The sequence below is a fragment of the Pempheris klunzingeri genome, chromosome 5 (genome assembly GCF_042242105.1).
Source record: "Pempheris klunzingeri isolate RE-2024b chromosome 5, fPemKlu1.hap1, whole genome shotgun sequence".
Classification (NCBI taxonomy): domain Eukaryota; kingdom Metazoa; phylum Chordata; class Actinopteri; order Acropomatiformes; family Pempheridae; genus Pempheris; species Pempheris klunzingeri.
In genome coordinates this window covers 23,201,728-23,217,500 of record NC_092016.1, presented here as the reverse complement: position 1 = coordinate 23,217,500, position 15,773 = coordinate 23,201,728, and the positions used below count along the sequence as shown (strand labels likewise).

Here is a 15,773-nt window from a genome sequence, read left to right as displayed (position 1 = left end):
AGAGCTGAAGAGATGTGGGGACCTACTCTCACCCTCTGGGAGCAATCCGAAGTCCTTGATCCATAAACAGATGGAGTGAGATATTCCACGGTCTGATAGTCTGGTTACCAGTCTGTTGGGGAGGATTGTGTTAAACACTGAGCTGAAGTCCACGAAGAGTAGCCGCACATAGCTCCCCTGCTGCTCCAGGTAGGACAGCACAGCATGCAGAGCTGTGGTTATAGTGTCCTCCATGGACCTGTTAGCTCTATAGGTGAACTGGTGAGGGTCAAACGTGAGTAGGAGTTTTGGGGTGGGACCGGAGCCACAGACAGGGACTGGTTGAAGATCTTGGTAAAGACCCCCGCCAGTTGATAAGCGCAGTCCCTCAGCACCCAAGACACCGTCAGGCCCCGCAGTTTTCCTTGGGTTCACAGTCCTCAGTGTGTGTCTCACCTCATGCTCCTCTACTATGAGGACATGATTGTCATGGGCTGGTGGTTGTAACAAGACTGCCTTCAGTGACTCCACCTCAAACCGGGAAAAGAAGCGGTTCAGCTCCTCTGTGAGTAAGGCGTCACCGTCAGCAGCAGAGAGATGGCTGGATCTGTAGTTTGTAAGATGCTGGACCCCCGCCACACTTGCCTGGAGTCATTGCTCTGGAAGCAGTCCTCAATCCTCCTCCTGTAGGCTGCCTTGGCCCCTCTGATGCCTCCCTTCAGGTTGGCTCTGGCAGCAATGTATAGTCCCCCTTCTCCCTGAGCAGGCAGTGCACTTCTTTTGTCATCCAGGGCTTCTTATGTGGGTAAACCCGGATGCATTTGTCCAAAGTGACAGCATCTGTGCAGAACTTGATGTAACCCAGAACAGCTGTTGTGAACTGCTCCAGGTCCTGATGTTCAAAAACATTCCAGGTCATTGACATAAAGCAGTCCTGCAGTTATTGAGAAGCACCTTCAGGCCATGTTTTAACAGTTCTGGATGTAGTAAGAGCAGTTTTCCTGAGTGGGGGTGTATGCCCGTATAACTTGCAGGGACAAATGGTCTGACTGGCCCAGATGTGGTAGCGGCTTAGCTCTAAAGCCCAGCTTGACATTAGAGTAGACCTAGTCGGGTGCTTATGGAATTTAGGGAGCACTGTCTTTAATTCAGCATGCTTAAAGTCCCCAGCTATGATGTGTACAGTGTCAGGATACATGCCCGATTGTGTCATGTAAATATCTGAGGGCCGAGCTAGCATTAGCATCCGGTGGTATATACACAGCAGTTACCATGACTGCAGTAAACTACAGTTTTAGTGTTCGAACACCAGCTTTTGTTAATATACACGCAGAGCCCTCTTCCTCTGCTCTTACCGGAGTCTCTTGTCCTCTAGTAGTGGTGTACTGTGCGGCCTGCTAACTCAATAGCTGTATCCGGAATAGATGAATGATGTATAATGCCATGTCTCAATACAACAGTAGACCACTATGCTAATCTTTGCCCCTTCCAAATTGATTATCTAGTCGATAGTGCTTCAGGCTTTCTGTGAATGTCACTCAACTCCCTTGCCCCTCTAAAAAAGAAGATAACAAATGAAAAGCGACAAGTTCCTTGGTATAATTTCCAGACTCACAAACTTAAGCAAAATATGCGGAAACTTGAAAGGATATGGCATGTCACCAAATAAGAAGAATCACGCTTAATCTGGCAAGAAAGTCTTAAAACCTCTAGAAAGGCCTTCTGTAATGCCAGAGCCACCTATTACTCCTCAGAAGAAAATAAAAACAGCTCACAGAACTTGACAGCATTAAAGACATCAGTGGTGTGGGGAGAAAACTTACATGCTTGGGCTCTGGACAGGAGCCCACAGCGGTGAAACTGTGAATATCCAAACCACAAAATAGAAACTTAACACAGAGGGTCTGCTGCAGATGTGTCAGCTTTGGTAAGTTTAGCCCGATGTGACTGTTGATAAAATTAATTTAAAAAATGCTATATTGTGAATGTAGCTCTCAAATGCATGCTGTAGTTCTTTCTCATTTGATTATGTTGAAGGTATGAGCAAAAGGAAGTGAGGAAGTCATCTGAGGAAGTGAGGACCCAGCACATTTACTTTATTTTGGATGAACTTGTGATGGAAATGCCCTTACGACTACAGATCACAAATGTTGTGTGTGTGCATGTAACACCCAGGACTGTTCTTAAGGAGGGCGATCAACAGTCAAAGTTGAAGGATGGATTGATACTGGCTCACAGTGACATGACTGGGACTTGGAAGCTGTAAGTTTTGCTGTGTTTTATGTTGTTTCGCTGTTTATTTAGCAGTTAAGTCTGTTTGAACTTGGCATAATCATGTTGCTCAGCTGATTCAGCTGAAAGATGCAGAGCAGATGCAGAAGTTGGTGGGCGTTGTCTGCTCAGGCTTGTGGCAGCTGATTGGGCTCTTACGAGAGCAGGGCCTTAAAGAGACAGGAGCTAAAATGGACAGTATGCACAGTATGGTGAAAATAATGAGCAGCATGTAATGTACAGCATGTAAACATATTCTAGTAGGACCCTCAAAGTATGAACCAGAAAATTAGCAGAACATGTCTCCTTTAACCTTATAAAAACGGACAGCCCGTGGGTGGGCCCCTCTCCCCGCCACGGGAGGCACTGTTTGTATGTTCCTGTTTACATCAATCTGAAATTAAAACTGTAATAGACAGAGTATTTATTCTTTTTGCAGCCGAAAGCTAAGACTTCATTCTTGACATTATATTGTCAAGTTGATGATGTCATTAAAATACAATACAACATACAATACAATGGCGTAGAATTTTCTTTAGCTGTGTCACAAATGATCTAAGTCACATTTGTTCTCTTGGAAGTTACAAAGAGATCAAAATAAGACAGACAACAATTTAATTTAATGAAAAACTGTTTTTATTGTGGTTTATTTCACATCATATTATATGATTAGAAACAGCCCATCAGCTGGAGGGCTTTACTCAGCCGCCTCTTTTCCCTGCAAAAAGTAGACATTGGTCATTTTTTCAGTCAAGAGGTATTGATTTGATATATTCTTTATTGAGCTGAAATGTGTATTTACAAGATTTACCTTGCCAGAGTCACGGCTCTTGGCTCTCAGTTTGTTGACCTGGGACTCTGCAATGTCAGCACGCTCCTCAGCCTCCTCCAGCTCATGCTGGATCTTCCTGCACTTGGACAGATGAACGTTGGCCTGCTCCTCCTGGAATACCATACAGATTGACATTTTTGAATGTCCAGAAAGAGCAAAGGTCTGCTTTGTGTAAAATAAATCTACAATTTTGTTCTCCTTACCGCTTCCTCAGCCTGCCTCTTGTAGGCCTTCACCTTGAGCTGCAACTTGTCAACCAGATCCTGCAGCCTGGTGACATTTTTCTTGTCCTCCTCAGTCTGTGATAGAAGATATAGATTTGCATGTTTGAATATTTTAATGCAGAGTATATTGGATTGATTTATATCCCACATGGTAAATCTAAATGTGGTTGTACCTGGTAGGTGAGCTCCTTCACCCTCCTCTCATATTTGCGGACACCCTTAACAGCATCTGCTCCACGTCTCTGCTCACCCTCAACCTCTGCCTCAAGCTCACGCACCTTCAGAAACAATAAGATAATAAGTGTCCATATTTTTAAAAAGTTTTTCATCAGTTGTGAAAATTTTAACATGACTTTCTTACCCTAGACTCAAGTTTCTGGAGCTGCTTCTTGCCACCCTTCATGGCCAGGTTCTCAGCCTCATCCAGGCGGTGCTGCAGGTCCTTGACAGCGACCTCCAGGTTCTTCTTCATCCTCTCCAGGTGAGCACTAGTATCCTGCTCCTTCTTCAGCTCCTCAGCCATCATAGCAGCCTAGAAGAGCCAACTCTCAATGTTTACCAAAATGTGAAACTAAAAATAGTTATTTGCGGTTAAAAACAGAACAAGTGAAATCTAAACCTACATCAGTGATGGCCTTCTTGGCCTTATCCTCTGCATTCCTGGCTTCCTGAACAGAGTCATCCACTTCACTCTGGACCTGGACCAGGTCAGCCTCAAGCTTCTTCTTGGTGTTCAGGAGGCTTGTGTTCTAAAAGATTAGAAATTAGTTAAGTAATCACTTGCCTGACATTCACAATAGATTGGTCTATTAGTAGAGAAATGTATAAAAAAGTGTTCACCTGGGAGTGCAGAAGTCCAACACGCTCACTGGCATCCACCAACTCCTGCTCAGCAATTTTGCGGCTTCTCTCTGTCTGTTCCAGAGCAGCTCTGAGTTCCTCAATTTCAGCCACCATGAGACCATTCCTGCGGTCTACCATAGCAGCTTGTTCCTTGAAGTCATCCTGAGCTCTGACAGCATCATCAAGGTGCAGTTGTGCATCCTGGTGAAAAATATCAGGAAAATATTCACATGGTTGCCGAAATGTAGCTACACTGATCATAGTCTGGACAATAACTCTATGTCTTACACTACCTTCAGCTGTGCCTGCACGTTCCTCAGCTGCTTCTGGGACTCAGCCGCCTGGCGATTGGCGTGGCTCAGCTGAATCTCCATCTCATTCAGATCTCCCTCCATCTTCTTCTTGATTCTCAGGGCATCGTTCCTGCTTCTGACCTCAGAATCCAGAGTACTCTGCATGGAGTCAGTCACCCTCTGGCTGTTCCTCTTGATCTGCTCCATCTCCTCATCTTTCTCTGCCAACTTTCTGTCCACCTCACCCTTAATCTGGTTGAGCTCCAGCTGGACACGCAGGATCTTAGACTCTTCGTGTTCCAGAGTTCCCTAATGATTTTAAAGAAAAATCAATTCATTTCTGCCTTCAAACCTTTGACAATATATTTGTCAATGGTCAAGAAAAAATTCCTTCCTAAGATCATCTTTTAATAGATGTACCTCAGCCTCTTCAAGAGCTGTCTGGATCTCAGCCTTCTCTGTCTCCACCTGCTTCTTGGACTTCTCCAGCTCATGGATGCTCTTGCCAGTCTCACCAATCTGTTCAGTCAGATCTGAGATCTCCTCTGCAGAGAGATGTATGCATTTTATATTGATAAGCCTTAAAAAGCCTCAGATGCATACACATGTTGAATACATGCAGCTGTTATCTGATGAGAACTCACGTTGAAGGTTCTTGTTTTCACGCTTCATGGTCTCCAGTTGATCCAGAGCCTCTTCATAAGAGTTCTTCATCTTGAACAGCTCAGTGCTGAGAGAACGAGCCTCCTTTTGAGCTCCTTCAAGCTCGGCCTGACCCTCCTCATACTTCTGTTTCCACTCTGCCAAAACCTGAAAGGCACAATGCATAGAGTTCAGTTGGTTATGTGCATTAGATAATGACCATAGAACGATGACAAATAAATATATTTAGTTCATGGTTTGTTTGTATAGCTTGGTTACACAAAGTACATGTTGCTACCTTGTCAAAGTTCCTCTGCTTCTTGTCCAGGTTGGCAGCCAGTCCATTGGCCCTCTCCACATCAATCATGAGGTCCTCCACCTCACTCTGGAGCCTCTGTTTGGTTTTCTCCAGAGAAGCACACTTGGAATTCACTGCCTCAATCTGCTCCTCAGCCTCCTGAAGGCGCTGGGCCAACTTTTTCCTGTTTGAAAAAGAACATTTGTATCAGTGAACTCCTTAAAGTTTCCTGAAGGTATAAGAACCTTCAATGTGAATTCTTCCCACATTATGTAACATTTACCTGAAGCCAAATTTGAAATAGAAAGACAGCCCGATCAGCCCGATTATAACATTTCAAACAAGACAATACCCAGCTGAAATTTAGATTGTCTAAAGCCTTCGTGTTCTTTGGATAGCAAGTCTTTTCATACCCATACATATTGTCTCTGAGAATTAAGTAGCCCTAACGCTTTTGGCAACTGCTATTTGCACTTGGGTGTCAGTAGCCAAAAACACAATTTCACTATTGAGTCTAGGAATATTATTATATACCACATGACTGGACTGCGTGTAAACTGCTGAATAGTGGCCATCTAGCACCCATGTGCAAATAGAAAAGTGATTAGGCTTCCAAGTTTGATCTACAAGAGTTTCTGTTGGGTGATGTCTCTTATTTTGCTGCCATCGGGGCAATAATTTACTAAAAAGTGCAAATAAGTCACTCATACTAGTGCTGCAGTTGTCAGTTGACTAAAATTGAAATGCTGCACTGGCATGTAATTATTTTAATGTTACTCACTTGGCCTCCTCAAGCTCCTCAGTGCGCTGGATGGCATCAGTTTCATACTTCGTTCTCCACTGAGCCACCTCACTATTGGCCTTGGACATTCCACGCTGCAGCTCGGCCTTGGCCTCCTGCTCCTCCTCAAACTGCTCCCTCAGCAGATCACAGTCATGGCGGGCTGATTGCAGTCCATGAGCAAGAGCATTCTTGGCCTGGTGTGAGAAATAATATTGAGTGAGCAAATTGTCAAAACAACACACATACAGCTTATCTTTCCACACTTAATGGTTTCTTACCTTGACCTCCTCTTCAATCTGTCTCTTCAGCTCCTCAATCTGCTGTGTGAAGGCCTGTTTGCCTCTGGTCAGCTGGGACACAAGAGCTTCTTTCTCTTCAATTTGACGGCTGAACTCGCCTTGTGGGAAAGATGTCACAATGTGTTAGTTTATGTTCCCTTTCTCAATAATACACAGCAGATCGTTCAATGATAACTTGTAGCATGTACCATTTTCTGTCAGGAGACGTGCTTTCTGTCCACCCATGTCATTGATTTGACGGACATTTTCATCATTCTTGGTCTTCAGTTCACTAAGTTGGTCCTCAAGGGTACGGCACATCTTTTCAAGATTTCCCTAACAGGCAAAATAGAGCTCAATGAAGTGATCAGCTTTTATTTACAATATGAATTACCTTATTGACTGTACTAATTTGATTATTAAATCAAAACACATTTAATGCATTGTGCACCTTTGCTTTAGCAACAGCCTCCATGTTGCTGGAGAGGTCATCAATCTCCATCTTGTATTCACTCTTTTCCTTCTCGAGCTTCTGCTTGACACGTTGGAGGTTGTCGATCTGCTCTCCCAGCTCAGCAACGCTGTCAGCCTGCTTCTTGCGAAGAGCAGCGGCAGTGGCTTCATGCTGCAGAGTGGACTCCTCAAGGTCACGACGGAGCTTCTGGAACTCAGCTTCACGCTTCTTGTTCATCTCAATCTGAGCAGCAGTGGCACCACCGGCCTCCTCCAACCTCTCACTGATCTCCTCAAGTTCCCTGGCAAGGTCAGCTCTCTGCTTCTCAACCTTGGCACGAGCAGCACGCTCAGCCTCAATCTCCTCCTCCAGCTCCTCAATACGAGCCTGTTGAATGTAGGTGTGTTGTCTTTCAGTTAACTTTCACCTTTAATCCACAAAACATGAAATGTATGCAGTAATGTTTTATGTAATACAATATGTCACCTGAAGCTCTTTGATCTTCTTCTGAAGCTGAGCACCCAATGACTGCTCATCCTCAATCTTGCTAAGGAGCTGACTGATTTCAAAGTCCTTCCTGTGAGAATAATAGATAAAGTACATAGTAAGAGTTCATGCAGTTGACCAAAAATGTAACACAAAACAGTTGTTGTAAAAACTCAAAAACACTGTTACTTTTTAATTTTCTCCTCAGACTGCTGCTTGTCATTCTCAAGATCCATAATGGATTCTTGGGCCAGTTTCAGATCACCCTCCAGCTTCCTCTTGGCTCTCTCAAGGTCCATACGCAGCTTCTTCTCTTGCTCCAGAGAACCCTCAAGCTGAACATTGTTGTAAAGTTTAAGGTATCACGTTCAAGAGAGATCTTGCTTTGCAAATCCAAGTGACTCTGTGTACTTACGTCATCCACTTGCTGCTCAAGCTTGGTCTTGGCCTTGGTCAGAGTGTTGACTTTGTCTTCCTCAGCCTGCAGGTCATCAAGAGTCTGCTGATGGGCCTCCTGAAGGGCTTTCTTTTCCTTGGTCAGCTTGGCAATGCTTTCGTCCTGAGAGGCCATCTCCTCGGTCAGGTTTTTCACCTAAGTTCGCGAAAAAGATCCCATTATTACATTGTAATCCTTAAATGTTCCCTGATCTGCTAGACATATTCATATTTGCAAACCTTGTTCTCAGTGGCGTGTTTCTCCTTCTCCACTTTGGCCAAGGTAAGCTCCAGGTCATCAATATCCTTCTTAAGCTCAGAGCATTCATCCTCCAGCTTTCTCTTCTTGGCAGTGAGCTCAGCATTGATTTCCTCTTCATCCTCCAGTCTCTCAGTTGTCTCTTTGAGTTTGGCCTCCAACTGAATCTTACTCTTGATAAGTCCTTCACATCTCTCCTCGGCATCTGACAGATTTTCTGATTCCTAGTTCGTTTTATAAAAATACACGTTATTACATCAACACTGAAGCACGTGAAAAAGTACAACTCTCAGTTGACGTGTCCTTACCGATGTCACTTGCAGCTGCAGATCATTCTTCTCCTGCAGAAGGGACACCATCTTCTCCTCCAGTTCCTTCTTCTTGGCCAGGGCAGTAGCCAAGTCATGTGTCATCTTCTCATAGTTCTCCTTCATCTGCATCAGCTCCTTCTCAGTTTCAGCACTCTTGAGCAGAGGCTTGATCTTATAGTATACCTTCATCCATGGCCAGTGTTTCACATTCATGAATGAGCGGACGTTATACTGGATTGTGAAGATTGCATCCCTGTGGAAAAGAAGTTGCTGTTACAGATAACGTAATTCTTCATTAGAAACACAATAATTGTGTTCAATATTAGCTGTTTTCAACATGCCTCCGCTCCATCATCTGCACAAACTCCTTTCTCATGAGGAAACCACGACAGAGAGCCTGAGTCATGGTAACCAGAGTTGCCAGCTTTTCATCTCTCATCTCCTCAAGGGTACCCAGCAGACCTGCCTTAAAGAACACCTGAACAAAAAAAATTACTTCAGGTCAGTGCTATACACTACACTAGACATACTCGTAACAACTCGTAAAACTCATAGACCATCTAACCCACACAATCATCAAAATGTCTTTTGTTATCAAGAAAACATTTAGAATCTCATTTAGCTTCATCATGATCAGATTCTGCAACACTATAATACAGTAAACAATGAAAGATAATAATGCTACTTCGCTGATGACAGCTGTATTTTTCCTTTAATGAATCTTCAGTCGCCTATGATCACATTAGCACTTCTACACCTGTGAGTTTTGCCAAATTCCATTGTAGTCAACCTTTTAACAACTGAGTTATGTTCATTTAAAAAGCAATTGAAATTCATTCAAATTCTGAAGCAACTACTTTGACAAGACAGGGTCACTCGGTGTTCATGTGCATTATGAATTTGTTAGCAGCTGTCATCTAAGTATAAAGTACTTAGCAATCCAAATATTTGGAAAAGGATACTGAAGAAGCACTGAAAAACCTAACCCCCTTGGAAAGTACACTGCTGCTTACCTTGGTGTGTCCAAATCTGTACTGGTCATGATCAACATCAATTGACCCAAGCAGCTTCTCTGAGGCCTTTTTGTTGTCAATGAACTGGCCCTCAGGGATGACACCAGCATTCAGTACCTTGTACCTTTTTTATTAGAGAGTTAAAGGTCAGTATGAGCATTTTCTTTTCATCTTCTACATTAAATTTCTACTAAGCTATCCACTGATACCTCTGCTTGAAGTCAGCATAGGGGATTCTGCTGGGGAAACCTTTTCTGCAGATTCTGATACCCTCCAGGACACCGTTACACCTGAGCTGGTGGATGACCAAAAAGTTCTCCATCAGACCTGTAAAATAGACATTTCTTAATTAGTTCTATGAAAGAATAGTTTATTAATAGTGGCCCAGTCTCTTTGTTGAAGCAATACAAAATTGAGTAAACCATATCAACAAAACCAATTGTCAAATTGAGACTATGTTCTCTGTATGTACCTGGAGTCTTCGACTCATTGGGAATCAGGCAGCGCACAAAGTGAGGATGGGTGCTCCTCAAGTTAGTCATCAGCTTGCCCAAGTTTTCCTGTAGATGAGAAAACACTTGTAATGAAATGTAACAATCTTGAGTGGCATGAACTGGTTTTACACCAAAGTTTGCAATACAAAACCTCACCCTAAACTGTGAGGACACAGTCTGCATAGAACCACCCTTCTTCTTGCCTCCCTTTTTGCCACCACCAGACTCTGTGGATGATTTGAAGTAGACATGTAAGTAGACATTATCACATGCTAGATAGAAATATACAATATCTACAACTTTAGAAATATGTTTGTTATAGTTAGTATCATACCCTCAACAACGGGAGGATACAGAAAAGCCAGCAGTTTAACGGGAGACTTCTGGTACAGCTGCACCACAGACTCATTCAGTGGATCCTTGTTCTTGTCCAGCCAGCCACTGATATTGTAGTCCACGGTACCAGCATAGTGCACCAGGGAGAAGTGGGCCTCAGCCTTGCCCTTGGCCGGTTTTGGCTTCTCAAATGCTCTGTTTTTGCCAAGATGCTGGTCATACAGCTTGTTCTTGAAGGATGTATCTGTTGCCTTGGGGAACATGCACTCCTCTTCAAGGATGGAGAAGATGCCCATGGGCTTGAAAAAGATGGGAAGAAGTACGTCATTAGGTGATACTTAACGTCAAAGTAAGAACAATTATGTAGAATCCCACAATTAAATTACCTTTTCAATCAGCTCAATGCAGGCAGCCAAGTCCATGCCAAAGTCGATGAACTCCCAGATAATACCCTCCTTCTTGTACTCCTCTTGCTCCAGGACAAACATGGTGTGGTTGAAGAACTGTTGCAGTTTCTCATTGGTGAAGTTGATGCACAGCTGCTCCATGCTGTTGAACTGTGAAGGGACACATAATCAGCATTATGTCTTGCAGACAATAAGAATAATTCATTAATGAAAAGTATCAGCTGCTGAATAGTTGGAAATGAAGCTTACATCAAAGATTTCAAAGCCAGCGATATCCAGGACTCCAATGAAGAACTGCCTTGGCTGTTTAGTGTCCAACATCTGGTTGATACGGATGACCATCCACAAGAACATCCTCTCATAGATAGACTTGGCCAGGGCAGGCACAGCATTCATCACCTTAACAAAAGAATATGTTTTAAGGTCAGTCAATATTTTGTACAACACTGGATTACTGGTACTCTGAACTTCTTTTATTGAGATAAATGGCATGAAAGATCCAAGATACAAAAAAATTACACCTAAAAAGATCCTTAATTGATACTACATCTTGCATTTAGCATTCAACATTAAAAACTGAGAATGGTAATAAATTTACACTGTCATTGCATTAGTTTTTTCTAACAAAGGCCTTGTTGCTTTTTTTTGTAAAACCAACATAACATATGTGTTTTTTAATTATAGGACATTGATAATTCATGTTTACCTGAGGCACAGTCTGTCCCTTGGTGACAAACTCATTTCCGACCTTCACTCTGGGATAGCACAGAGCCTTCAGCATGTCAGCAGAGTTCAGACCCAGCAAGTAAGCAACCTTGTCAGCATCTGAAATTTGTTCCGGGATTTACAATTAGTACAGACAGTATGTGACTGTGATTGTCCAACATGACATAAGATAAACTGCTGTGATTAAAAACTCTAATGTTATTTGGGTGTTTAATCTGAGCGAATATTAAACACTCACCCTCTGTGCCATCGGGCTCAGCCTGCTCCTCACGCTGCTTTTGCTTGAACTTCATGTTACCATGGTGGAGCACAGCACCAGTCATCTTGTAGATGCTCATTTTCTCTTCACCAGTGAAGCCCAGGATGTCGATAGCATTCTGTGTTCAAAAGGTGTCCACACAAAGCATAATCACTTTAGAACATGCATTTAAGAGAGCAGTTGTAATGTTGCATTGATGCACAGAATATATTTAAGTATTTTGACATGAAGGTCACGCACATCAGTGGCTTCCAGCTCAACTTTGTCATCAATGCTGGCTACAGTGATCTGACCCTGACTGCACATGGGGAAGTCGTAGGGGTTGGTTGTGATGAGTGACATTTCTAGAGATAAAAAAGATGACAAGTTCAATGGATTGCTTCCTATGAAAACTGAGTAGATTTGACATTGTGCAAGAAATCAGTCTGTTTACCAATCAGCTCGGGCTTGTGGTTGGTCATCATCTGGTAGAAGATGTGGTAGCCTCTTTCATCGGGAAGCTGGAATGTCACTCTAGACTTCTCCAGCAGATCTACAAATGTAGTTCATAAGTCAGAGCCTGTCCACTTCTCAATTCCAGTCATTTCTATTTACTATGAGGATTTTTACTTACATGTCTCAATATCAGCACTAGACAGTTTGCCAGTTGCGCCGAAATGGATTCTGATGAATTTACCCTGTTTTGAACAAAGCAAATTTTAACATCTCTCTACATGGACAATCTATAAAGTTTCCTCTCTCATGAGTAGAAGTCAGTCCATACTTACAAAACGAGAAGAGTTGTCATTCCTCACAGTTTTGGCGTTACCATAGGCCTCCAGTAGGGGATTGGCTGCAATAATCTGATCCTCCAGTGACCCCTATAATGCAAGTTCAAAGATGATATTAGAAAATTGCTATTCTTTCTCCAGGAAAAATATTCCTTACATAAAGAACACTGAAATGTAATCATCATTCAGTAACATTCTCCCACCTTTGAGGTGTCCCTCTTCTTGTCTCCACCAACTGAGATTGTTGCAAAGTACTGGATGACACGCTTGGTGTTCACAGTCTTTCCAGCACCAGATTCTCCACTAGGTATAGATACAGCGTTATCAGAATTTGATCAAGATGTTTGATCATAGGAAGCAAAGTCAACAAATGTGTAACTTACGTGATCAAGACAGACTGGTTCTCCCTATCTGTTAAATGAATAACAAAGGAATTAACTATGTTTTTCAGCAGCAGAAACTCCATCTACATTGTTATGGTAATGACTTACCAATTTGCATGAACTGAAAAGCGTTGTCAGAGACAGAGAAGATGTGGGGTGGAGCCTCCATACGCTTCTTGCCTCTATAGGCAGATACGACTTCAGAATCGTACACTGGGAGCCACTTGTAGGGGTTCACAGTGGCACAGAACAACCCAGAGTAGGTCTGAAAGTAATGATAGAGACTGAACAGTTACCTCTATGTTTCCTGCAAGTGTGGCCATTTTCAATATTTCTCTTTTCTCATTAGGCAGGTTGTCTTACGTAGATCATCCATGCTGCATAACGCTCTTTGAGGTTATACAACACAGAGGCTTCATTGAGATGGGTCATCATGGCCATGTCCTCAATTTTGTCAAACTTGGGAGGATTCATTGGGCAGACGTCATCTTCTTTGACTGTCCTCTCCTGAAACAGGACATGCATGACAATGAGATCTGATCATATTAAATGCCCAGTTGACTCTGACTTTCTGATACTAACCTCCTCAGTGTCCAGGACTTTGACAGTGACTTTTCCTCCATCTTTCTTGGTGATTATTGCCTTCAAGTACAGCTCCTTGACATCAGCCACGTAGCAGGCGGACTTGGCATCAAAGGGTTTGCTTTGAGCCTCAAGTCTCTCCTTCTCTGGCTTACGGAGGTAAATGGCAGCTTTGCCGTAAACGGCCATCTCCGCGTCCGTACTCATGATGGCGGCTTTTGTCTGTCAGATAATAACAGACACTTAGACACATGTTTTAACTCCTTATAATTGAGCAGCACTCTATTATTCAGAATAATCTGACATCAAATATATCCACATTGACACCAAGTCTGCATAACGTTAAAGGTTGGCTTCAGTTGAGATTTTTTCAAAATCATTTTCAGACTTCAGACTGTGGCTCAGAAGTAGAGCAGCATCCTACAGTTAGTATGTCAAAGTATCCTTTGACACTGAACCCTAAATTGCTTCATCACTGTGTGTGTGAATGATAAGCTTCCTCCTCATGGCAGGTTGACAGCCTACCCTCATTGCATGAATGGTGCGTGAATGGATGAATGTGAATGTAGTTAAAGCGTTTGGAAAGACCAGAAAGTCGTTACATAAATTCAGTCCATTTATTACTTGGCTTTTATTAAGACTAAATACTGTTGGAAGGATGAATAACTGCAGACATTGAATAAGTAGGAAATAATTCACGTACATATTAAATGCTTATGAAGAAGAGTAAAAATTCTGAAGTTGTTCTTACCTGACTTTCCCTCTGTCAAGTTTTCACCAATCCTGTTAAAGCAGTTTCATATTTGAGTAGATGATGATTCACTGAACAAATATTTCCATTAACATGACCTAATTTTAAAATGAAGAACATATCAAAATGGCATAAAGCACAAGAAAGTGAGAAAAGAGTTTTACCACAGGCAGGAACTCAGGTCTTCTGTCACACTTACTTCCACAAGCACTCCTTTTATTGAACAGGGTTATGCTGAACCAGCAGAAGTTAAATATGGTGTACGTGCCAAATGTGTCGGAGCAGTGAAACATATGTTCCTGGTATACATCTGATGTTTCAGGTTTCAGTTTTAATGACCAGGTCTTGATGTTTTGTTGCTTCTTTTGTGCTCTTTAACACATTATACATTTTACAGTATGCCAGTTCTAAAAAATACATTATTGTTCTATCTTTCTAAATAGTTTAGGTAATTTATTTGACTAAGTCTTAATAAATAATAAAGATGGTTTAAATTGCAAAATCCAGTTACTTGTGTTATGTCCACATTTCTAATTATTTCATATTATAACATTTTTACCAAATCTTGTGTTGGCTATTTCTTTTATCAAACAAATCGAGTGCATGTCACGGATGACTATAATGTATTCTTTTTTTTACGTTAAATTACTACTTCTAAAGATGAATTGGTGTTACTGATGCTCAATTCTAAGACATTCTTTTCTTTCCTTGACCCTTTTGCCTCCTCCTTCTGCACCTTACCAGCTGCTGTCATTCCATGTTTGGCTCATCATTGTTGAATTTAGAATGTTCCTTTTCTGTCCCTGAGCAATATATAATCTACTTTTCACAGGCTTGTCATAGTAACTATATACTGATATATACTATATAGTAACTAGAATACTAAAACAGTACTTTAGAACTATAATAAAATAATGTGGAGCATGATTATGGTTCAGATTTTCCTTACAAAACATATACTTATTCCTAACTGAGAAACATTAAATATTATATATTGTGACAACTTTGCTTGATTGACTAGTGGGTGTGGTTCCGTCTTTCAGATATGTTGCAAAGGCCATATCACTTTATAAACACACGCTAATATTTCATGTAGAGATTATATTGCCTATAGAAAGTCATCATACCCCTTTGAAATAGTTACTTTATTTGTTGTACAGCCTGAAATCAAAACCCATGAAACTTTAGCCTTACAACGTCAAACTAAAGAAAAAAAAGGCGCCAGTTCCGAAAATTTATAAAAAATGAAAAATTAGAATAACAGGGTTGGAAAAGTAATCAGTCCCCTGATTTGATACTTAATAGAGCCACCTTCTGCTGTAATTACAGTCATCAATTTGTTTGGATAGGTCTCTACTAGCTTTGCACACCTAGATTGGGGAATATTTGCCTATTCTTCCTTGCAGAATTGTTCGAGTTCAGTCAAATTCTGTGGTGAGCGGCGATGAACTGCTCTCTTGAAGTCCATCCACAGATTTTCTATTGGATTTAAGTGAGGACTCTGACTGGTCACACAAGGACATGCACCTTCCTATCCTCAAGCCACTGCGTTGTTCTTTTGACGTTATGTTTAGGATCGTTGTTGTTGGTGAATGACCTGCCCATCTTCAGCTGTCTAGCAGAGGGACGCAGGTTTTCCTCAATAATTTGGGTGTACTTGGCA

General features: G+C 41.9%; 1 protein-coding gene across 1 annotated transcript; it reads right to left on the bottom strand.

The window, feature by feature from the left end:
- Positions 1–2,897: 2,897 nt before the first annotated feature.
- LOC139201721 (myosin heavy chain, fast skeletal muscle-like) lies at positions 2,898–13,578 on the bottom strand. The gene is made up of 39 exons (XM_070831117.1): positions 13,360–13,578; positions 13,141–13,284; positions 12,886–13,042; positions 12,778–12,805; positions 12,598–12,697; positions 12,392–12,484; positions 12,238–12,301; positions 12,058–12,156; positions 11,865–11,968; positions 11,604–11,742; positions 11,346–11,464; positions 10,889–11,038; positions 10,619–10,789; positions 10,231–10,531; positions 10,053–10,123; positions 9,875–9,962; positions 9,612–9,729; positions 9,403–9,526; positions 8,731–8,867; positions 8,387–8,642; positions 8,060–8,302; positions 7,800–7,976; positions 7,574–7,719; positions 7,385–7,475; positions 6,896–7,285; positions 6,654–6,780; positions 6,445–6,563; positions 6,164–6,360; positions 5,383–5,566; positions 5,087–5,252; positions 4,863–4,987; positions 4,443–4,751; positions 4,147–4,350; positions 3,930–4,055; positions 3,668–3,838; positions 3,480–3,584; positions 3,286–3,381; positions 3,062–3,193; positions 2,898–2,968 (listed from the first exon to the last, which is right to left on the bottom strand). The coding sequence occupies exons 1-39, from the start codon at positions 13,564–13,566 to the stop codon at positions 2,948–2,950; spliced, it is 5,799 nt and encodes a 1,932-aa protein (XP_070687218.1). The 5' UTR covers positions 13,567–13,578; the 3' UTR covers positions 2,898–2,947.
- Positions 13,579–15,773: the final 2,195 nt, after the last annotated feature.

Coding starts and splice junctions, on each gene's coding strand:
- LOC139201721 (XM_070831117.1), bottom strand. CDS start 13,566: ATGAGTACGGACGCGGAGATGGCCGTTTACGGCAAAGCTGCCATTTAC. Junction 8,868..9,402: donor ACAGATTTGGACACACCAAG/GTAAGCAGCAGT, acceptor TTTTTTGTTCAG/GTGTTCTTTAAGGCAGGTCT. Junction 8,643..8,730: donor GTGCAGATGATGGAGCGGAG/GCATGTTGAAAA, acceptor TCTTTTCCACAG/GGATGCAATCTTCACAATCC.